This window comes from Penicillium angulare, assembly GCF_028827245.1.
Source record: "Penicillium angulare strain IBT 27051 chromosome Unknown utg000011l_segment0_segment0, whole genome shotgun sequence".
NCBI lineage: Eukaryota > Fungi > Ascomycota > Eurotiomycetes > Eurotiales > Aspergillaceae > Penicillium > Penicillium angulare.
In genome coordinates this window covers 569,764-594,012 of record NW_026623170.1, presented here as the reverse complement: position 1 = coordinate 594,012, position 24,249 = coordinate 569,764, and the positions used below count along the sequence as shown (strand labels likewise).

Genomic DNA, 24,249 nt, shown 5'->3' with positions numbered 1-24,249 from the left:
TCAATTCATTCTTTACTTTTCTTGTGCTTTTTTGGTTCTTTTACTTTGGACCCCCAGGATAACTAGATTTGTGTAGGGGAGGGGGTGAAACAATTTGAACAGAGACCACTTATCTAGTGCCGAATCGTTTTTGTGTATGGCGTCAATGATAATCTGGACTTAGCTTTAATTCATTTTGAGCACTTGAAAATTTTGATATTTCTTGGATTAAATGTGAAGGTTCGCTGAAGTCAGTATGTACTAAAGATACTGTGGTTGATATCGTGTCACAAGCAACAACGATCCGCTAGAATAGTGCCAAAATCCATATGTGAGCTCTGGTCAACTGTTCATCATGCCCAGGTTTATTTAACATAAAATTCGGCTTCAACTACCTCTATAGTAAACATTAGTAGATATTCATGAGTTCAAAATTTGGTGAGTGCACTGTGCACTCATAGTAGAGACACGGCGCCTGCATAGTACTTTCCCCTAGTACTTCCAAGGCGCTACATGTACCTAGCTAACTATGGCCTCGGCCCCCAACAAAATTAAGCGATGTTTCTGTACATGTTCACATAATTCAGGTTTGTGTGACATCTACATTAGCTTCAAGTGACGGACCAATCCGCATGTGGGGTCGGACGATCCACTAAGCCACTAAGCACGCGGCCCGGGGGCCTAGAGCCCAGCCTGTCAAGCGGAGTCCGTGGTCCATAGTCCGTAGCCCGTGGTCACTAAATTATTACTATACATTAACAGCAGAAAATGAAACATGAGGCGCAATACCAAGACCAAGATCTACAGCCTTGGCAAGACATTCCGTCCACAGAAAGCGCCAAACTGCCACAAGCTCGGTATTACTAGAAATGGAAATAGTGGCGGAATGGGCGATCGTGGGCTATGGATAAAAAAGATCTTTTTTATATACCAAACCTGCAAGTCATGCAGATCTTAAATGTAGAAAAAGAAATATTAAAGAGTTCAACCCCATTTGTCTATTCTTCGATCGTTTACGCAACAATCTCATTGTACGCACAACAATGAGTAATGGGAGGTCACGGTACATGTACTGTCGAGCCTTGGAGTATTAGCGGGTCCGTAACACTGCGTATGAGCTAGTGTCATTATCAGCTCCAGATTCCCAGACGCTCGCTTCGAATATTACATCCCTTGGCGACTTGGCTACATATGAAATCACACATATGTATATAACTCACCATAGTAACGGATATGAGAGAAGTCACCCTTTTATTATATGTTACATCACGTGTGTGGATCCTGCTTTTCTTGAGTGGTAGCTTCCTGCAGATCAATACAGGTACTGTACTGACGACGATCTGCAATTGCCCGGGCCAAGACATGGCGCAACCAAGCCTGGAAGTGAGGACCCTAGAAGTCACCATCCCTGTGAGCGAATAAGCCCCTGACCGGAGTCAATATATTTTCCCAGAGCAAATGTCTCTTCCTTAGACCTTGGGATTGACAATAGCAGGATCTAAGCATGTATGGGAGGAAGAAAGAGAGCAATGTTGATGATATGGAGTGCGACGGCAGAGGAAAGAAGCTCTGTGGGTGAGATATTGCCCTGCGCGGAGCGGAGATCTCCGAGCACTTTCTGATACTCCTTGACATGAGGAGTAGTTGCCACAAGTTGCACGAGTCTTAATTCAGCTGAGCAATTGCCTGTCATCCCCGCTACTGCAAGTCTTCATGTAACACCCAATTGCCAACGACGCCTCCGGATCCTTCGCAGTAAGCCCCTCTTATGGAAATTCGCCTTTCTTATCCTATTACTACTCTGGTAATGGGTTCGGAGTCTCGATCGACTGTCTCTTGTCAAAAGGGCCAAAAATCGTTTGCTTTCAGGATGGCGAACGGGCCGAGCAGCCCATCACGTCAAAGTATACAGATGAGCTAAGGCGAGCCATACTGAGGAAATTGGCAAACCACTAGCTCTTCCTACACGTTCTTGTCAAATCAGGAAAGCGGGTAGGCAATTCGTATATCATTGTGGCGTACTCCCGTTGCCTCTATGGTTTCGCCGGTGATATTGTTAAATTCATTGCTTGTATACTTCGTGTCGTCTGTGTGTGTCCTTTTGCCAAGAGGTACTAAGCCACCGGGCCAAGAGGCTCTTTCAAAGCCGGGGGGGAAATATCTGCACCCTCGAATTTGAATGGTCTTCTATTATACTCGAGAGCCGTACCATCTCCGAACGCGCCGCATATCTGAGACTCTCCCATACTATGCAGCACACTGACCTTATGCGGCCTGACGAAGATTGGGTAAGAATACCCCGGATAGCCACTTCGATTCAGCTTAGTACTGACATGATGTAAGAGAGAACTGGGAGATCCCTCGGAGCGAAGGAAAATTCAAAATCGGATCGCACAGCGTGCATATAGTTCGTCTCCTGTACTCGCGCAATCTAGCTTGAATACCATATAAGCTGAGCAACTGCCCCATTATATATGATCTTATACTAACCATTGAGTAATATCATAGGACGGAACATGCGTGAGAGGGCGAACAAGATTGAGACGCTAAAAAGACAACTTAAAACGTACGAGGATCTGAATCTCCACGTTACACCAGACGAAGAAAGCACATATCAAGAGCAGAGCAGCAACCTTTCAATGATTTCACCTGGGAAGCGGAGCGTTGGAGGCTGCTGCTCTACACAGCAAGATATACCGTCTGAAACATCAAGCAAGGACCGCTATTTACCATTTCCAAATGACCCTCAGTTCAGCTATATGCAATCACAAGTCTGTCCAGCCCCAAAGGAACAACAGTCAACAAACACTCTCAGACCTAGTTCGCGACAACGGATGGAATTTGGGGCACCGACAGACAACCAAAGAAGTATTGCAGAGCCCCCAACACCTGTTTCGAGCCTTCAACTGGATAAAATTTCCAAATCAGAGGGAATATTGGCATTGAATTCAACCGGTCTCTCTCCGACGGCATACGAGGACTTTGCTTTAGACATGGCTGAACTAGCCAATAAGTGTCTCAAGTCGACATCACTATTACATATGGCAGTGGCGGGGAATCATCTAGATACGGTCAAAGTGTTATTGCAGGATGAAAGGGTCATGATTGATGAAGAGGACAGCGAAGGCTTCACACCTTTGCAGCGGGCCGTTATGCATGGCAGATCGGAGATTGTTAAGCTACTACTTGAGTTTCGAGCTAATCCGGGGCCTGTCAGAGGTGGTAATCTACCTCTGGAAACTGATGGCAGATTCAGGACGAATTTCTCAGGATTATGAAGTTTTCCACCATTATAAGTGTTTTGTTTTGTTTTGTTTTGTTTTGCAAAAAGGTACACGCAAGGAAATGAATACACATGAGATTAATGCAAGTGTATGCGCTTGGGCGCTGCTCTCACCAAGGCTACAATGTTTTATATGCCGCTTACTAGAGTATAGTCATCCCAACACCGAAGGATAGAAGATAGTAAGCTGTAAAATAATATTAAAACCCCGCATGACCATGCTAGTTTTGACTGCATGAGTAAAAGTTTTCCAGAAACATTATATATCTCAAAATTCAGATGGGGTCAGAACTTATTTTATTGACCGGAGCCACGGGTCTTATTGGCTTCCGTGTACTCGTCTTCTGCCTGCGCCAGGGTTATCGAGTGCGTGTTGTCCTGCGCGATCTTGTCAAGAAACCGGGAATTCTTGACACGCCGTCAATCAGGGTCCTTGGGACGGAAAACAACCTCACCTTTGTGGAGATCCCAGACATATCCAGTCCTGGGGCATTCGATGACGCCCTCAAAGATACAAACTATGTGATTCATGCTGCTGCCCCGATCGCTTCTGCCGAACCATCAACAATCGGGAAAGACCTAGCAGTACACTACTTGAAGGCTACAACAGACGCGGCACTCTTCTTGCTCTCCTCGGCAAAAGCACATCCCACAGTCAAACGAGTCATGCTAACAAATTCACTCGCCGCCCTCATCGACTACATTACAGATACAGATGAGACTATCCATACAGAGTCGACAAGGGCTACAAACATCCAACAACCCCCATTTAGATCCCCTGCTGAAGCTTACACTGCCGCCAAGATAATCACACTAAAGTTGACTGAAGAATGGGTCGAGGCACAAAAGCCAGCATTTGATCTTGTGCATATGGCACCGGCCCATGTGTTCGGACCGAACGAGCTTGTTACCGACCCAAAGAAACTATTGCAGGCTGGTTCAAATAGAATTATCCTCGCACCCATTACTGGGAAAGCATACACTTGCGAGCCAGGAGTAACAGTGCATCTTGATGATGTAGCTGAAGCTCATGTTCGCGCTTTAGACACAAGCATTCCTGGAAATCGACTCTACATCCTGTCTTCAGGTGGGTTGCAAGGCACCAGGCTCGAAGACTGTTTTGACATCGTAGCACGGAACTTTCCAGAGCACGTTGGCAATGCATTACTCAACAATGGAACCCTGCCTACTTCTGCTTTTAGGGTGGATGCAAGCGAGTCGGCACGACTGCTGGGGATCAACTTCATTCCGTATGACCAGCAAGTGCGTGATACGGTTGGCTATTATCTTGATTGTGTCCAAGGAAAGTCCCACTTGATAGCTTCAGATTAGATAAATACTCGTATTCTATAAAGGATTGACCCGGATGGTTTTATTTGTTATACAATACTACTAGTATTATGCGATCCTTTTTCGGAATCATGAATCTGTTTACTTTATCAGAAGTAGTAGTAGGTCTATTTTTATAGGCGAGATGGGAGAAACATCGGACTTTCAGCCAAGCAGGATCAAATTCTACTCTTATGGACTGAAATGACCTTTAAAAATCAAGTTGGAACATAAATCAAACTTATTACAGATTATGGCAAGTGCTTTTATGGTAGTTGTTTGAGTACGCAAGAAATATTCAATCATAAAAATACGTAGAAAGTTGAACTGTAATCCACCCCCATAAGGAGGGGAGATACTACGATCACTATAGACAATTCGGGGCCACCCGGTCACCATACAAAAAAATGGGGAAAAGATGACACGTAATAAAAACCCGAAATTCACGATCTTCCGGAAACTAAGCGTGTGATGACAGCCCGTAAAACTGCAGAGACATGAACAAATTGCATCTTATGCAGTGATATTGATGGTTGCCGCCGAGAACTGTCGCACGCCTGCAGATCTGTCTCTGTATAGACTAAGCCATACATAACGCGATTTCTTAGCGTCGGGGACTTGTCAGCAAATATTGGCGACCGACATTCGCAATATGCACCAACTTTTGAGTTAAGCAGGGGTACAGCGGGCTCGAGTGTCGAAGGCGTACTTTCGTCATTTTGCTACCTGATTGATCCTTGAGAGACCGCTCTACATACGGATCTGTAAATTTACCGGATATCTTATGAAGCAGAGGTTATATAAAGTTTTGAATGATACCAATGTTATTTTATGAAGAAAATTCCCCAAACAGATATAAATTATTGATATTATACGGTCGGAATAGCCTCGCTATTGTTTGAATTTAGGTATTCCAAATTTCTGTCAGTCTAAAAAATGGCATCATTAAGCAAAATCAGCCAGGAAAATGAGCAAAGTACGTCTTCGACCCTCAGGTCACTGTACCCGTACGTGGAGACTAGAAGAATTTGGATTTCTCTTCAACCTTGGAATTTGCTATCTTGATTCCTCAGTTTTGACACGTCGCAAATGTTTGAAAATTATACATAGCCTAGCATGTATACTAAAATCAGGATATACTAATAGTATTCCTATATTCAAATGAACATGGATGAAGATCAGAATACTATTCATGACAAGTATGTTTATATGTGGCTACCTGCTATGAATACTATGTACTACCAGTCAACGATACTAGTTGACCGCAAGACTTTCATCATGACTCAGTGCCGGTTGCTTTGGAACAAACACTTGAATACTCGGAAAACCAAATACGCCCTTCGCGCAACATATCATGACTCTGGTGCTTTAAATCCCTGTCTACCAACGTCATCTTTTTCTAGAGAAGTGTGTCTAGTCATGAACGAGAGTAGCGCTGCCACGGCCGCGATGGCAGCCAAAACAAGCCAAATAGTTTGGAAAGCATCTTCATAGGCCGCCGTCACGACCCGCATAACATCATCTGATATGTGAATCTTCCTCATATTTGGTATGAAGCTCACAGCTTGGCTTGGGTCTTCTAGTACTGCAATCTGCCCAGGGAAATCTTTTAGCGAGGAGATACGATTTCCAAACATCGAGTTGAAGACAGTCGAGCAAATAGCCAAGCCCAATACGGAGCCTATAAAACGCACAGTGACAAGCATTCCTGCAGCAAGTCCCTCTTCGTCAACCCTTCTCACGCTCGCCAGAACTGTTATCATGGTTCCCACCAGGGTTGTGCCAAGACCAGCACCGAGGAGAGCTTGAAAGGCATAGGCATAAGCTCTTGTGGAGCCGGCGCCTACAGTGTAGCTCATGCCCAGGAATACCGCAGTGAAAACCCAACCTGTCCACAATGCAAGCCGGTACTTTCGAGTCCAATCTATTAGCCCTGAGACAATGATACTCATTCCCACAAGAAGGCAACAGAGTGGTAGAATCGATTTTGCAGCTTCGATAGGACTCTCAAGGTATACTGCTTCAAAGAACAGTGGAAGATAAAGAAGCACGGAGTTCATCAATGAGCCGTAGAATCCCCCAGACAAGATTCCTGTCGCAATGGAGATATTGTCGAAGATTTGATATGGAATCATGGGCTCTGTCGCTCTCTTCTCAACGAACCAAAACGGAACGAGAAGCAGTAACCCAATGAGGAGGGGAAGAAGAGTCTGCCAGGTTCCCCAGCCGTAGAGCTCATTGGCCCAACTCAGCGGTAAGGCTATGAGGGTACCAATGAGTATAAAAATGACATATCCAAACCAGTCAAGCCTCTTGATCTTATCCTTAATGTGACCCTCGAGCGGAGTCAAGTGAAGAAAGAAAAATGTCAGGATACCGGTGAAGCCTGCAGTGATCAAATTGATCCAACCAAGCCACTGCCACCCGATATTTTCGGCAAATGCACTCCCAATGAAAGGCCCAGTGACGGCCCCTAAGGCATTTGCCATGGACATGACTCCAAGCCAGCGCGGTCGCTCCTTCATGGTTGTGATGTCACACAGGACGATAGTCTGCAAGACATCTAGCCCGCCAGCACCGATACCTTTGATCAGACGACCGACGACAACGATATTCATATCCTTTGCAGTGGCAAACACAACAGATCCAATGGCGAAGATAGCAGTTGAGGCGTAGAGAACATGCTTGCGCCCTACCACGTCCGAAATATTAGAATAGATAGGTTGGGTGACAGCAATGCCGAGGGTGAACGCTATGCTGGCCCAGAATGATTGGAAGTTTGTTCCATGTAGCTGATCGGCAATGACCTGTAACAGTTTGTGGTTACTTAGCTGCAGCTAAACCGTGGTGAATGACTTACAGATGACTTACAGGTAAAGCCAAAGAGAGAGCTGTCACATCCCAGGACACAATGAGGGCGATCACAGCCAGCATCAATATTGACATGTAAAAGGAAAAATGCTTCTTTTGGGGCTTCGTGGCCCCGTCCTCCTGGGGTGCATCTGCTTCTGTTTCTCCCGGTCGATCATTGTGTTCCCCTGGACGATCATTGTGGCTCTCGGCCTTTTCCATGACTGAGTCCATTCTCGCAAAAATAAAATTAGACCAAAACTTGAAGAAAGGAGATTCAACAATCCTGGCAAAGCTGAGTCCTTTCAGGCCCCAGTAAGCCTTTGTACCGCAATTGCCCTGGTTTTTTTTCTTTGTTCTTGGAATCTTGGGATAGCGGTGCCCCATTGGCTAGTCCCGTCCCGCTACCATATTGGTGTGGCTTGTGGCGTTTGGGATTGGTTGTATGCCAAGAGCTTACTATATTCCGGGGTTGCATTGCGACATTTGGATTTGTATTGGTCAAACATTGTTTGAGGTTATCGTAGAGTGGGGGCTTACTGGCCTCAGCAAAGATCGTCTTACTCTGTGCACTGACGCGATATAAAGATCTTACTAAAAGACAAAGTTTTGCTCCCGAGACGGGATTTGGTCTTGTCAGAGTGAATAGTCATCTATGTGTAGTAAGCGTCATAATTTTGTTTTGACAACAGTCGAAGGCATCTTAGCCCTTTTTGATCGCTAATTTTCGGATTATTTCAAGGCTTGCGCCATCATTAGTGAACTTGGAGAATAAAACATAGTCAGCATAATGTCGACATACATAGTAAAGCTGTTAATTACTTAGATCCTTCTGTGATATGAACTTCCCCGTCTTATTCATGAGTTAAGCCCGGCAAAGCTACAGTTTCCCGAGACGCCTCTGGAGCAATAAGCATACATGAAGCTTGAAACTTGAATGCGTGCCATTAGTATGAGCTTTTGCCCTCAGCCAGACTGCTATCAAAACGTGAATCACTCCTCAGAGACAACAGCACGCACGCCATCTTCATTGGTCCCATAGGACGGTATATGAGAAGTTTACTTTTCACCAGCCGTTCGTCTGAATGACTACGAAATAAAGACGCCCACTAGTTTCATCTTATCCTCTGGCACGCTCAAGGACGACTTGTGACTGGAGATAAAATAGCTCAATAGGGCAGACATTATTACACACCCTCATTCCAAGTACTTCTGATATAATCGAATCAAGATGAACGGCCATTCCAGTAAGGTCAACGGCTCAAACGGCACCAATGGATCTACGAATCATTTCAGCCAAGAACATGTGGGTAATGGCAATGGGCACACTCCCACGAACGGAGTGAATGGAACCAATGGCCTCCACGCAAATGGCCATTACACAAGCGGTCATACTAATGGCCATTCCACCAACGGTGATTCGACACCAAAAACAAACGGAACAAGCAATCATCACAAGCCATTCCAGCCTGTTGCCATCTGCGGAATGGCATGTCGACTACCTGGGGGTATCCACTCCCCTGCAGAACTGTGGTCCTTTCTCAATGATGGGCGCGACGCTCGCGGTCCGGTGCCTTCGTCGCGCTACAACATTTCTTCTTTTCATTCACCGCTTAAAAAGCCCGGCAGTGTGATTGCCGAGAAGGGCTACTTCCTTGATTCGACGAATGACCTCGCCGCCCTGGACACATCGTTTTTTTCCATGCCACGCCGGGAAGTGGAGACACTTGATCCCCAGCAACGCATGCTTCTCGAGGTCGCTCGCGAGGCACTCGATGACTCTGGCGAAACGGACTGGAAAGGATCAGATACTGGTGTGTACGTCGGGAGCTATAGCCAGGATTGGTACGACATTTCAGTCCGCGACACCCAGGCACATGGCATCTATAAGATCCTGGGCCCGAATGACTTCATGGTTGCCAATCGCCTCTCCCACCAGCTCGACCTTCGCGGCCCCAGTGTGACGATACGAACAGCCTGCTCTGCTTCTCTCATCGGTGTCAATGAAGCGTGTATGTCCATTGCACGCGGCGACTGCAAATCCGCCATCGTTGGCGGCACAAGCATCCACATGGCCCCAGGCTCTACTGCGGGCAAGTCTGAGCAAGGTGTTCTCAGCCCGGATGGCTCCTGCAACACTTTTTCAGCTAATGCAAATGGATATGCGCGTGGTGAGGGCATAATCGCTATATACCTGAAGCCCCTAGCGGAGGCTATTCGGGACGGTAACCCTGTTCGGGCAGTTGTGACTGGCTCCGCGGCCAACCACAACGGTCACACATCAACGGTCTCACACCCCAGCTGCGAGGCGCAAGAAGCATTGATCAGGCAAGCATATCGCAATGCTGGCATTACCGAGATTTCTAGAACGGGATTCTTCGAGTGTCACGGCACGGGGACAAGCGCTGGTGACCCTGTTGAAACAGCAGCTGTATCCGCCTGCTTTGGAAAAGCTGGCGTCCACATTGGCTCGGTCAAGGCAAATCTCGGTCATGCAGAGGGCGCGGCGGGTCTTGTGAGTCTCCTCAAGGCCGTTCTTGCTTTGGAGAATCGTATTATTCCGCCAAACATTAAATTGCTCCCCAGAAACCCTGCAATTCCATTCGAGGACGCAAATCTCTTGGTTCCTATTGAGCCAACACCATGGCCCAAAGACCGTGACGAGCGCGTGAGTATCAATAGCTTTGGTCTCGGAGGGTCGAATGCCCATGCTATTATCGAGTCCGCAGCTAGCTTCAATGCGACACGCGAGCCCAGTAGAGCGGCATCAAACACGCCCCACTTGCTGCTCTTCTCAGCGAATACACCAGCATCTCTCAAGGCTATGAACGAAAAGTACGAGACTTTTCTGGAAAAAAATCCAGATCTTCTACCTGATGTGGCATATACTCTTGCTAATAAGCGAGAGCATCTACCATATCGCAATTTTGCCGTATGCACAGCTGAGAAGACCACATTGCCTGGTCCCGGTCCCTTGTCAAAACCTCAAAAAGACCAAGAAACATCCCTTGTGATGGTATTCACCGGTCAGGGCGCACAATGGCCCCGTATGGGCTACGAGCTTCTACGCTCGAAGACTAACCCGATATTCAGCAACACTATCGCATCCCTTGACAAAGCTCTCCAAGACCTAGGCCCTCTAGCTCCGTCATGGACCATCGACGAAGAGCTCCGCAAGTCTGCACGTAAGAGCCGTGTTGATGAAGCAGAGTTCTCCCAACCATTATGCACAGCCGTCCAGATTGCCTTAGTGGACATTTATGCTTCAGTTGGAATCCGTCCAGCTGCTGTCCTTGGTCATTCTAGCGGCGAGATTGCTGCCGCTTACGCCGCTGGTGGTCTAAGCGCCCGTGAGGCTATTATTGTGGCTTTTCTCCGTGGTCTTGTGACCACGCGACAGAAAAGACAGGGCGCTATGGGAGCTTTGGGTATGAGTTGGGAGGCTGCCAAAGGTCACCTAGTGCCTGGTGTGGTGTTAGCCTGTGACAACGCGCCAAACAGCGTGACAATATCCGGAGATGCAGAGCCATTGGAACAAATAATCAAAAGTATCAAGCAAGGCGGCTCTGGAGTCCTGGCCACCATGCTCAAAGTGGAGAAGGCTTACCACTCACCGCATATGGTAGAAGTCGGGTCCGAGTACAATGCAAACATGACCGATGCCGGCATCGTTGGCAATGTGCACAGCATTCCATTTTTTTCAAGTGTTTCAGGTGAAATCTTCGCCCCAGCCGACAAAAGCAGATTTGGGCCAAAGTACTGGCAGACCAATTTAGAGCGTCCTGTGCTTTTCACATCAGCCGTCAGCTCTGCCATTAAGCAGCACACAGGCTCTTCGAAGCAGGTTTTCCTTGAAGTCGGTCCACATTCAGCTATGGCCGGGCCTCTTCGTCAAATCTTGACCCACAACTCTAGTAAAGCATCTTACATATCGACTTTGGCGCGAAGAACTGACAGTTCTGAAAGCTGGCTTTCCGCTCTTGGCCAACTCTTTTCTCAACATGTACCCTTCGATCTCGAAAAATTGATGCCGACAGGCCATGCCATCTCAGATCTTCCATCCTATCCATGGGATCATACTCATAGCCATTGGAGCGAATCTCGAATTTCCTATGAATGGCGCATGCGCAAACACCCACACCATGACTTATTGGGCGCAAAGATTCCAGATACCTCAGACCTCGAGCCTGTGTGGCGGAACTTGTTGCACATTGAAAATGCTCCATGGATACGCGACCATAAGATCAATTCGGATATCATTTTTCCCTTCTCCGGATACATCGCTATGGCAGCTGAGGCTGTTCGTCAGATCACGGGAGTGGAAGAAGCAGTTGAGTTTCGAAATATTGCCGTGCGCAGCGCCTTGGTTGTCAATGAGAGCGCACCGAAAGAAGTTGTCACCACTTTTCATCGGCTCCATCTAACAGATTCTCTGGAGAGCGAGTGGTGGGAGTTCAGCATTGCGTCACACAATGGCCATAGTTGGACAAAGCACTGCTCCGGCGAGATTCAGGCTCGAAATGAAGCGGAAACCATACAAAGCTCCGTGAGTAGTCAAATGGATCTGCCACGTAAAGCTCCTAGCAAGCGTTGGTACGATACCATGCGCCGTGAGGGCCTGGATTATGGATATCATTTTGAGAGTCTTGAAGATATCACAACAGCAACAACTGGCTCGCGAGTTGCTCAAGCACAAGTCCGGAACAATTGGCATGGTGATGAGAAATTCTACCACCTTCATCCTGTCATATTAGATTCCTACTTCCAACTTCTAAATATTGGAGCCTGGTACGGACTTACGCATGACTATCATCAAGCTATTCCCTCCACGGTGGGCTCGTTGATTCTTCGTCGTTCTTCTATCAACAATCTTGTGGTATCTGCAACAGCTGAGCCTAGCGCCAGTGGTGTCTTTGGGACGGGTACCATTTCAGCCGACAACAAGAACATCATTGAGATCTCGAAAGTTTACTTAGCATCCTTCACAAATGGTGATGTCGAAGAACGCGCGCCCATCACGGCACGTAGCGAGTGGGTCTCGCACATTGAGACTGAAGCTCTAAACGATCTTGTGAAGCCTTCACGAGACAATAAAACCTACGCCGCAGCTTTAGATGAGCTTGTCAATCGCTCAATTGCTGCATCCCGGAGATCAACTGTCGGTCTGGATATCATTCCAGAATTTCGATCTTACAAGACCTGGCTTGACGAGATCTCACACTCTTCGGAAGAATTAGACGAAGCGGCTTTGGCCACTCGTATCAAATTCCTCGCAACATCTCTAGAGTCCACACCTGTTGCTCAGATCGCGAAAGCCATCACTTTGGTGACAGACAATGCACCTGCCATATATTGTGGCCAAAAGAAGCCCTTTGAAGTCTTGGACACTGAAGATACCCTTGGGAAATTCAATCGGTTTTTGGAAGAATACGATGGATCTTCACTCTTCAATTGCATTGGTCACAACAAACCAAACCTTCGAGTTCTACAGCTGGCAGCTGGGAGTGGTTCGGCAACGGCTGAAATGATTAAAAATCTGACACGCCCTGACGGCCAGGTGCTGTTTTCGCACTACGTCGTATCCGATCCGTCTCCAGGTATGATCGAGGCCCTCAGGGCACGCTTCCAAGGCCTTTCCAATATGAGTTTTGAAGTATTAGACATCGGCACCGACGTTGAGCTCCAGGGCTTTGACGAGAGAGACTTTGATCTTATCATTGCAGCCGGGGTGCTTCACAGCACGCCCAAGCTTTCAGAGTCCCTCGCCCGAGTTCGTCAACTTCTTGCCCCGTCAGGAAAACTTCTCCTGCAATCCTTACGGCCTGGTTTGTTATGGGTCAAGTTCGTTCTTGGACTTCTGCCAAACTGGCAGATTGGTGTCGATGACAGCCGACCCGGGGAGCCATATGTTGATCCAAAGAATTGGCAAGAAAAATTAACCACGGCAGGTTATGACACAACCGGTGAGCTTGCGTTCGATTCCGACGAAACAAGTCACATAAGCTATGCTATTTTAGCAAGGCCAAAACGGGAACATCTTCCCTTGAAAAATGTCACTGTGCTTTCCGAGCTTGCACCTGAATCTTCCAAGCCTCATCCAATTACGGAAGTATTACTTGGTCGCGGTTACGAGATTTCCCACTGCAGTCTCGCAGACACTCCTCCACCCAGTCAAGACATAATCGTCCTCCTTGATGAGCAAACTTCTTTCCTAGACAAGCTAGATGCGACAAGGCTTGAGGAGCTGAGAACCTTCATCAACAACACCGTTGATTCTGGAATTTTTTGGGTGACGCAGCCATCTCAGAGTCTATGTGTAGACCCAAGCTTCGGACAAATCCATGGCCTGGCTCGGTGTATCCGCTCTGAGATTGGTATTGATTTTGCAACTTGTGAGGCAGATGATATGCAAAGTGAGCAAGGTTGCCGAGCGGTGGCTAGCGCGTTACAAATTTTCTCAGAAAGAGTCAATGACGGAGAGATTGAACCTGACTTCGAATATATTATTGAGAATGGCGTGACCCGAGTCAATCGATTTTTCCCAGTTGCATCTGCAAGCGAGGTCTCGGTTGTTGAAACCAGTCAGGATGCGCGTTTGACTATCGGTCAGCCAGGACGTCTTGATACCCTTCACTGGCAAGCTGAAAGTGTGAATGCGCCCCAAGGGGATGAAGTGCAAGTAGAGATTTATGCGGCGGGTTTGAACTTTCGCGTAGGTGAATTTGAGAACAACCGAAGACAAAAAGATACTAACGAGATATGTAGGACGTTCTTGTGGCAATGGGAATTATTGAGCTATCGCCTCCTACTTTTGGCTATGAGGCTACCGGAATCGTGCGCCGGGTAGGACCAAGCGCAGGAAAGCTCAATGTTGGGGACAGGGTTGCCCTCACGGGGTATGATGTCTTTGCATCGACCGTGACGACCACTGAAAAACTGTGCGAGAGACTTCCTGACGAGCTGGACTTCACGAACGGAGCCTCCATGCCTCTTGTCTTTGCTACGGCCATTTATTCGCTCATAAATGTCGGGGGACTGCAGAAAGGCCAGGTATTTGAAATATTTTTCTGATTGGAGAATAGTGCTGACCCTGTTTATAGTCTGTTCTTATCCATAGTGGCTGCGGTGGCGTGGGTCTAGCGGCAATTCAACTCGCTCAGATGATCGGTGCAGAAGTCTACACAACGGTCAGCAGTCAGAAGAAGATTGACTTCCTGGTACGAGAGTTTGGCATCTCAAAGGATCACATTTTCAACTCGAGGAGTGTGGGCTTCCAAGAAGACTTGCTAAGAGCAACCAATGGTAGAGGAGTTGACTTGGCACTCAACTCACTCTCGGGTGAGCTACTACACGCAACCTGGCGCTGCGTTGCAAAATGGGGATCTTTAGTAGAGATTGGAAAGCGCGACCTTCTGGGCGCTGCAAAGTTGGATATGGAGCTATTCCTTGCCAATCGAAGCTACCGATGTGTAGACATTGACCAAATGTGCAAGGAGAGGCCGGAGATAATCAGTCGGTAAGTTTATGTCACTGCTCGTGCGATGAGTAAGGCTAACGATCTATTAAGCCTACTCCGATCTATGATGGATTTCTTCCGCTATGGACACATTCGGCCAATCTCGATCGACAAGATCTTTCCATGCTCGAAGATGCAAGAAGCATTCCAGCACATGCAACAGGGCAACCATATTGGTAAGATTGTGCTCGAGTTCCGCCATTCAACATCTGTGGAACTTCAGCTTGGAGATATTCAGCCCGCCAATATGCCTACTGCCGCCTTACTTGACAGCTCAGCTTCGTATCTGTTGGTTGGTGGTCTTGGTGGCTTAGGTCGTTCCGTGGCAGTATGGATGATTCAACGTGGCGCCCGAAATCTCACATTCTTATCCCGCAGCGCTGGTACAACCGAAAGACAGAGGCTCTTCGTCGAAGAAATCGAGAGCATGGGCTGTAAGGTGCATCTAGTACGCGGAAGCGTCACTAATGCGGCCGACGTTTCTCGCGCTGTTGCGGAATCGCCTCGCCCACTCAAAGGAGTCCTCCAAATGACGATGGTACTTAGAGACCAAGCCTGGCAGAAGGTGACAATCGATGAGTGGAACGACACGACGGCACCCAAGGTGAAGGGAACATGGAATCTTCACAACGAGACACAGTCGCTGAACCTTGACTTCTTCATCTTGTTCAGCTCACTTTCTGGCATCGTTGGACAGGCCGGACAGGCTGGTTATGCAAGCGCAAATACCTTCCTTGATGCGTTTGTCAAATTCCGGACAATCAAGGGCCTTCCATGTACATCGCTCAATATCGGAGCCGTGGAGGGGGCAGGCTATCTCCTCGAGGACGATGAGCTGCTCAAGAAGATGAAAGGCACAGGCTGGCGGGCAGTGCAGGAGTCGGAGCTACTGAGTGTGCTAGGGACCGTTATGCTTTCAACGTCAGCTCAGGTTGAGAAGCAAGCACAAGGGCTGGTCAAAGAAGATAAAGCGCCCAGGTCGAACCTTGTCAACCCAAGCTCTACCCTCGTGGGAATCGCCCCAGAGATTCCCCTTAGCAATCCAGACAGTAGTGCCAGGCTACGCAAAGATGTGCGAATGTCCGTCTTCCACAACATCCGTAGCCAGGTCAAAGGTGGTGCCTCGAGCGACGGTTTGCGGCAATTTCTCAGCGCAGCCAAGGCTAATCCAGAGATGCTCAACAAGCCTGAATCGATCATCCTGCTAGCGCAGGAGATTGGTAGGAAGCTACTAGGCTTGGTGTTGCGTCCTGTGGATGACAACATTGATGTCTCGATATCGCTTACGCAACTGGGCCTGGACTCGATGGTGGCAGTAGAGATGCGGGCATGGTGGAAGCAGATGTTTGGGCTAGATATAACCGTACTAGAAATGTTGAGCATGGGCACCCTCGAGAAGTTAGGCAAACAGGCCGCTGAGGGTTTTCTGGCGCTCCATGAGCAGAGTCGTGGTTAATTTACTTGATTGCAGACCCTCGAGCGTCTAGAATTATCATATGACCATTTTTATCTGATAATTTTGATCTGGGGCTTTGAAAGTAAAAAAAGAAAGAAAAATAGTAATAAAGTAAGCTATATTGTCGGAAAAGTGGAGGTCTATTTTACTAGCGTCGATTCAACACCATATCATTTTCATTCCTTAGGCATCAACTGCTGAATCAGCACATTCAACCCCCTTATTTTACACATCATCTTGTATTTAGAAGAACACATCTCAAGTACGGTTCAAGGAATTCATTGGTCCATCTCCGTATCAGTGCGTACTGCTTTACTCGGATTCGACATATACTGATATACGGTCTTTCAAAGTTGTTGTAATACGACACCACACCACTTGACCCCTTTTCAAGCTTGTTGGAGGCTGGCCAAGCCGAACGCCGGATCAATGATCATCCTCCCCGGGCCTAGAGGCACGTGCACATGTGGAGCTTCAATGTTTGAGCCTCAACCAATAGAAGCTCATAATTTCCACTATACGCGAAATATACTACCCAGTATACTCGCACTTTATTCCGCAATTATGAAGCTTTCCATGCAATTTCGTACTGTTATAAACCATTAAGTACGATGAGCTTTGATCAGAACTTTCATAACGCCGACTCGTAAATCAAAGTACCTTTACATTGCGAAACAATGCCAAGAAAACCTACATAGCCGCCACTGAAATATATTGCATCAGTTCACATCCTTGCTGGTTTCCTCTCGGGATTCTAACGTTGTATACAACATGGGATCCTCCAGGGCTGTGATCTTCAGGTTCCGTTACATGCCTAGTGGATAGAGATGCTCGAATATTCAAATGGCATTATATCATCATTCTGCCCAGGCGAGATGACGTCCAGAAATCAATATCATGTCCCAGTTGGGCTTAGCGGCCCACAAGTCCCAAGGTTTCCTCTAGCGTAGGGGTTTATCCCTTTGAACATTTCTCATACGTTCATCGCATAGCAACTTGAACATTTGAACTTTCCAACTGATCATCGCGCTCTGAAATCCCCATAATTGAAATATTCCCCCCCGTTTTCGAATCATTTGACCCAATTCGACGCTGATTGGACTAAATGGCATCAAAGTAAGTGTGATTATCTAAATCGCGAACTACCCAAGAAGTGGTAGATCAGAAGGAGATCGTATCATAGAAAGAACAAAATCGAAAGGTCAATCACACTTGCTTACTCAATTTTTCAAAGCGCGATCAAAAATGGAAGCCACGACATTAGCATCGTGCGAGGAGGGGTGGACGATGGTCCCGCAGTCCTCAACCTTCTAGATACCGCAGTCACATGGCTAGCCTCACAAGACAGAACTGGGCAGTGGGGAGCATCTTCATTCTCTCAGAATCCGAAACGTGTCGAGCAAATGACAGAATTTGCAACAACCGGTCACGGTATTTGGCTCGCTATCAAAAATACAAATGACACGCACATTGACGACCAAAATGGACTACACAACACACAGCCCCAAATCATCAACGGGCTGTCCTCAGGATCCGTTGTAGGGGCAATTGCTATTGGAGACAGGTCAGATTATGTGGCACCAGTTTCAGAGCCTGAGCTTTACATACGGCTACTAGTGACAGATCGACAATGTGCCGGTCACGGGATTGGCAAACGCCTTTTGGACCATGCACGTGAGCTTGCCAGCAGAGCTGGAATTTCATTACTACGGGTCGATTGCTATGCAGGCGATGACGGTAAATTGGTCAAGTACTATGAGTCTCAAGGATTTGAACGGGTTGAAGGGTCCACCATGAACGGTGACTGGCCTTGCCAAGTGCTTGCTCAGCGATTGAATCATGAATGAGACAAAATGCATTGACCGTGTTGATCCAATCTACTCATCTGTCAAGGCTTTGGACTCCCACCCGGATCGTGAAAGGTTGTACTCCACAAAGGCCCATCCGAAAGCTTCAGCTTCAGCTCCCAAGAGACCGACCTGTACAAACTTGATTTCGGATTCTTCGGTCTAACGACTGATGAAATTGAATATTTCCCCTGTCCCTTCTTAACATACGCAAAAGAAAAAATGGATCTCTGCAGTCTAGACTGGACTGATGGAAACACCAAAGTCTCTATCCTGTTTATTGAAGAGAATGTTTGAAAATCGGAGTTCAAAGCTTTCGGTGGTATTCCGTTATGTGGGTTTCAACGTTTACACCTTCTTGCAGATCATTTATCGGAGGGTCACTGAATATCAATATAAGAGGATAACAAAGGATGGACGTTTTTTCAACGATTCTTTCAGAACTATTTGTAGATGGAGAGAGTTCGGGTAACTACCTATTCTTTAGCTGTATAACCAACACTTAGTTTGTTCTATTATTAAGAAAATAAAAGGCTGATTCCTAAATATTCTTCAGTAAGGAACACGCCGGGGGTATTTTTCTTGCTTATTGTTCACCTAAATATTTAAAACATCTCCTTATAATAACCCTTTTAGGTGATAGATGTTACTTAAATTATAACTGAGGATGGAAAGAGCCTGCCTCGGCGACTTGACCAGGGAATGTTTGGGGGGTTCTGTCAATGTATGTGGCTCTATATCATTGTCCAACTTCGAATCTATGATTTTCCTTTTTTTATCTCTAAATTGACAGTTTGAATAGACAAATTACATGGTACGTTAGGGGAGATCAAAGATCCAGTAGGAAAACCCTACCCTACAAAGGAAATTCCATTTATTTCAGACCAGAAACTAGTACAATACAACTTGAGTACCTATACTCAAGGGACAGCCTAGTCTCTTAGTACGTCAAATGATATGTTTACTGAAGACTCAAACGCTGAGAATAATTCTTACAGATCCAAGCCAGACGCCGTCACAATGGGGCGTACAGCCAAATTTAAGATGTGGGCAACTAGGGCAGTCCAGACCAACCGAGTTGATACCATGCGAATGGGAATCTTATCCGGCCGCAAATAAACGACCCTTACCAGCACCAGCACCAACGCCGCCGCCGAGACAAAGCACGGTTCGCATAGGCGATCGGGATTCATTGCGACAATTCTACGAGAAAGGATTTGAGAACCTTCAGCAAATGAACCGCTGAGCAATATTGAAGGCTTATACCAAGCTCTCATATTCAGCTAAACTATTTTTTCGGTCATCCTCGGTTACGTCCATCGACTTGATACATCAAGTCGACTCGACGCGTCATCATATCACTGTGATTATCAGTAAAGTGATAGGCAGTCGCGAACTAGTATGAAGGTAGTATCCATAGACTCAGTTACTTACTACGAGAATTAGCAATTGTTTCATACCATTTCGTACCATCTAAGCAGCTGGCCTCGGAGATGACCACTATTATGGTACAAGGGTGTACTACAGCAACGCAGTATAGCCAAAGGAGGGGCTACTGTCGGACCCCGAAAGATCATGCTAATGTAACCACGTTCTCTACGCAAGGACCGGACCGAGCCTATTGGATTATGTCAACCAGTGAATCACGTAACATAATAGAATGCGGATTGCGGGATATGGGTACAGTAGACCTCAAGATGGTCCGATTTAGGTTTCAAAGGTTGGAACCTTGAAACTGATCCTGATGAAACCTGATTTGCATAAGTTTGCCACGGTTTCCAGTTCTCGGAAAGGATAGAATGATGGTTCATCTTGGGGGTTTTATCGCCGTTCACTGCATCATCCATATTAAGATGCAGCCTATTCCTTGCGAAGTTACAGACATTCTTCTGCGTATAGAAACTAGCATACATCATAGTAAAGGCCCCACACCCTTCGATCCTCGGGAATTCCCTATCATTGGTTTACTGAGTGGGGTATTTGTTGCAGCACATCGCTGGACTACATCACGATTTTCTTGTCAGCTTGCTGCTACAGGAAATTTCTTGCTGTTAGTTGTAAGATTATCAGCGACTAGCCAAAAATGAAAAAAGTATAATGCAATTAACCAGCATGGTACACCAGAATTACCGAGGATCTATATAGACCCCGCCCTTCTCTTCCTATCTTGACAGTTCTATCATCAAAGCCTGCTAAGATTAACATTTATAATAAAGACCTTCAATATTCCTATCGTCCTTATCTCCATCTCCTATGGCTGGTAACAACAACAACCGCCTCATCCGAAAGGACGTTGAGAATCTCACTGAGGATGAGAGGGACAAGTTGGTTTTCGCCTTCTATAAGCTCCAGCAAGAGCACCCGGGCATGCCCTCAGATTTGAATGAGAACTCCTTCTACGTCATCGCGGGATACCATGGCCAACCTTTTCGTGGTGGAGGGTATACCAACCGGGAGTGGTGGGGGGGGGGGGGTTACTGCCATCATGGGAACGTTCTTTTTCCAACATGGCATCGGGCTTACCTACGCCATCTAGAGAAGGCTCTTTAATAAGTCGGCTGGTTACAGCGATGTGGCCATTCCTTATTGGAACGAATTCATGGACGCGGGAGTCCCATGTATATTCACCCAGAAGACCTATACTTTCTCAGCAAATTTTCCGAAGGCTAGCGATATCAACCGCGGAGATATTAAGAGCAATGACAGCAATGGAGTCACAATCGACAACCCACTCTTCTCCTACAGACTTCAACAGGGCTTTTACGATAAGCTAGCTCGGACATCCACCAATGGGAAGGGAACAACCAAAAGGATCGATTACAGCAAGCACAAAGATTATGAAACAGTGCGATGTCCCTACTCCGGGCTGGTCGGACCAGATGATCGCCGAGATACGATGACTTTAATACGAGAATATCGGATCAACAAGCAGCTGAAGATCTCCAGACAAATGTGAAGGCCTGGCTTTTCAAACCTAGTTCGGACAATGTCCCTGTGCCCGGCATGAGTGAACTGTACATGAGGGCGGCAAAACTGGCGCCCAACTACACTGTATTCTCCAACACAACCTCGGCAGCGAAGTGGAATGACGACAACTTCGCTGGTCAGGACTACTCGAAAACCGATTTGGCTGTCGCCCTGGAGAAGCCTCATAACGGAGTACATTTGGCGGTGGGGGGATATAGCCTACCCAATAAGGACCTAAATCGGCCAACTTTTGCCTTCGCAAACGGCGACATGGGGGAGAATGACACAGCCGCCTTTGATCCTATCTTCTTTTTCCACCACTGCTTTGTTGATTATGTCTTCTGGCTGTGGCAGAAGAATTACGGAGCGACCGAAAAGCTGACAATCATCGATGACTATCCCGGAACTAGCCCCATTGATAACCAAGGTCCTACACCCTTCACACCGGCGGATTCACGCTTGAGTATGGAGACTCCATTGGTCCCATTCAAAAATGACAAGAATATATACCTGAAGTCTGAGGTACGTGTGCACATTGGCCTTCCCTGTTGCCGATTGAGTCACAATTGTATTTGACTGACTGGACCTAGGATGTGGTAAACATCAGAGAGTACGGGTATGACTATCAAGATGCCGAGCCCCCTTCGCCTATTCCCCCGGTCCTACTACCACCACAAATGGAAGCAGTAAGTGCTAAAAAAGCATGGAGCGGTGGCGATACTGCTCTGCCTGTTGTGCGCCTATCTGGGATCAGCCGGGCACACCGGCAGGGCTCTTTCGTTGTCGGCGTGTGGGCAAAGCCAAAAAAAGCCTCCGAAGAGAAAAACGTGTTGGTAGGTATCGAGCCCGTCTTCAGTCGATGGCATGTCCCTAGCTGTGCCAACTGCCGCAACACCCTCGAGTTGACAACGCACATGGAACTGCCTCCTCGCCTGGAAGTCCACAAGGAAAATAACACAACACTGGCCAAGATTGAGCCTGCTGAGAGGCTGGAACACGCGAAAGAGCTTGAGTTTACGATTCGAGTGCTGGAAAACACGAACAGGGATGCGAGTGGGGATAAAAAACCAACTATCATGGAATTTGCCATTGTCAAGGCTGCCGAGCACGAGCCTTCCAAGGCCTGGAACGTCCCTGACAATACACTGGATTTGGGTCCAACTATTGAAGTGATGCCAGCCATGTATGCCATACGTACCTAGTGTACAGCTTGACTGACGTTGCTACCTACTGTAGTGGAGGGTTTGTTGGGGTTTCGTATCAGGTGATATAGTACCTTAGGCCTCGATCTGTTCAAGCTCTTACAGCATAAAGAGTAATATTAGATATTTCAATTAACACTTCTTGGATTTATCTGGTTTCTGGTAGATATGGCCTCGCATAATTCCTTTTTTTTTCGCTTTTTCTTGTCCTATGCCTCACTTCACACATGCAAACTGCCTACAGGACTAGGTTCTGTTGGGCGGGAGAGCTTCCTGAATCATTGAGAACCTTGAAAGAATATAGATTCTCTGATGCTCGTTCATTGATTCTTCCGCCTTGTCGAGTCGTAAACTGACGCTTGGGATCTTTATCAAGACTATCCTTGCTTTGATAAAACTCTATGCTGGAACATAATCGGCCTGAGAAAAGAACAGACAGCCGCCATGTTTTATATTCAGCTTCTTACCTGACTGCATCCTGACCAACGGCTGCCTCGCAGTTCCAAAAGAATAGAGACGATCAATCATGAGGATTGTACTATAAAAGATTTATTTGAAGCCTCCTGTTATGTAGTTCATTCAACGCGGCCCACTAATATACTCAAATCCAAAGAATGGCCCAGGAGCTCGATGAAGGCCCCCTGGGTACGCACGATGGAAAATGCGGATTAAGATAATGAATCTGGACTTCCTTGGGCAAGACAATCATCTTTTCTGCTCCACCTCATGTGGTACAATTTCACTCGAGTTTGTTAATCATTTGACAAACTAGCTGTCGATTGTTGTAGCTCCACAAAATTCCAGTCATTTTTCTCTGAAATTGGAGATTGGTCACTCATTTGTCAAGCTCCTTTAGGCTTTAGATCTTTACAGCTTGTTGGGCAACTACCGAGTGCTTTTCACAGCGCCCCAGAATTTCTACCTGTGGACTTCAAAACTACTAAGCCGACTAAGCCTCATCGATACCTTGAATATAGCAACCCGGGATGTGACAGTCTTTTCAAACTCCAAAGAACTCTTACACACTATCTTATCTGCCATTCGGGAGATAGGCCCTATAAGTGTTGGGCCGCTGGCTGCTGGCGCAAGTTTTCACGACGCAACAACCTCAAGGCCCATAATATAACACACAGGAAACGCAATGAAGCAATTGCTATATAGCCACTCTGGACCCAGCCAGCGTCCTCTATAACCCTAGATTCACTAGTCAGTTAATACCAGAAGGCTGGCCTCTTATCTAGATCCTACATCAATGCTCTGATAGTCGAAATGTCTTCGTGTGCGAGCCCGGGAGTTGAGATAGTGCCTAAGCAGGGCACTCTCCGGCCCACACCGAGCGAGAGCTAGGCTTTTAAGACCATATATATTTAATATATGGGAGCTGCTTGTCTCTTAGATTCTATACTTCGTGGATAATGCTGTGCTGGGGACTTTTTCGGCGATCAACATTGATTTATGATTACGGTCGCCTGGTTAGGAGAGACATAGAACTCTGCGGAGGTTTGGAAATATTGGGCGGATAAAAAAGGTATCTCTGCGCTGTAAATGATCATTATGATGTATTCAATTATAAGTTTTAAATCATTTGTTCGTCATATTGTGAGAGGGAAGGTGCTTCTCTCCTAGGCAACAGGTAAGACTCGCTTATCAGCAGGTCTTTTTATTACTCTTCTACACTATTCTATTAAACCTTTAATAGAGATTAAGCTATTTAATCTACAAGATACATCCCTATACCTGCGTCGGTATTAAACTTTATATTATATTAAATATATTAATTTGTAGTAGTTAATAGATATAAGTACCTTAAGTTAGTCTAA

The 24,249-nt window shown here is 46.7% G+C and overlaps 6 protein-coding genes across 6 annotated transcripts; 5 read left to right on the top strand and 1 right to left on the bottom strand.

Annotated features, from left to right (window-relative positions):
* Positions 1-2,495: 2,495 nt before the first annotated feature.
* On the top strand, positions 2,496-3,257 carry N7478_012381 (ankyrin repeat domain-containing protein; the record flags this gene model as incomplete). The annotated part of the gene is made up of 1 exon (XM_056928595.1): positions 2,496-3,257. The coding sequence occupies one exon, from the start codon at positions 2,496-2,498 to the stop codon at positions 3,255-3,257; it is 762 nt and encodes a 253-aa protein (XP_056773153.1).
* A 284-nt stretch (positions 3,258-3,541) lies between these two features.
* N7478_012380 (NAD dependent epimerase/dehydratase) lies at positions 3,542-4,594 on the top strand (the record flags this gene model as incomplete). The annotated part of the gene is made up of 1 exon (XM_056928594.1): positions 3,542-4,594. One exon carries the CDS (start codon positions 3,542-3,544, stop codon positions 4,592-4,594), a length of 1,053 nt encoding a protein of 350 aa, XP_056773152.1.
* A 1,349-nt stretch (positions 4,595-5,943) lies between these two features.
* Positions 5,944-7,675, bottom strand: N7478_012379 (MFS-type transporter sphD; the record flags this gene model as incomplete). The annotated part of the gene is made up of 2 exons (XM_056928593.1): positions 5,944-7,398; positions 7,463-7,675. The coding sequence occupies 2 exons, from the start codon at positions 7,673-7,675 to the stop codon at positions 5,944-5,946; spliced, it is 1,668 nt and encodes a 555-aa protein (XP_056773151.1).
* A 997-nt stretch (positions 7,676-8,672) lies between these two features.
* On the top strand, positions 8,673-16,413 carry N7478_012378 (uncharacterized protein; the record flags this gene model as incomplete). The annotated part of the gene is made up of 4 exons (XM_056928592.1): positions 8,673-14,153; positions 14,207-14,491; positions 14,542-14,957; positions 15,009-16,413. The coding sequence occupies 4 exons, from the start codon at positions 8,673-8,675 to the stop codon at positions 16,411-16,413; spliced, it is 7,587 nt and encodes a 2,528-aa protein (XP_056773150.1).
* A 1,105-nt stretch (positions 16,414-17,518) lies between these two features.
* Positions 17,519-18,260, top strand: N7478_012377 (uncharacterized protein; the record flags this gene model as incomplete). Its single annotated transcript, XM_056928591.1, has 2 exons — positions 17,519-17,529; positions 17,648-18,260. The coding sequence occupies 2 exons, from the start codon at positions 17,519-17,521 to the stop codon at positions 18,258-18,260; spliced, it is 624 nt and encodes a 207-aa protein (XP_056773149.1).
* A 2,253-nt stretch (positions 18,261-20,513) lies between these two features.
* Positions 20,514-22,500, top strand: N7478_012376 (tyrosinase family protein; the record flags this gene model as incomplete). The annotated part of the gene is made up of 5 exons (XM_056928590.1): positions 20,514-20,701; positions 20,829-21,105; positions 21,207-21,749; positions 21,818-22,410; positions 22,464-22,500. 5 exons carry the CDS (start codon positions 20,514-20,516, stop codon positions 22,498-22,500), a joined length of 1,638 nt encoding a protein of 545 aa, XP_056773148.1.
* Between the last annotated feature and the right edge of the window lie 1,749 nt (positions 22,501-24,249).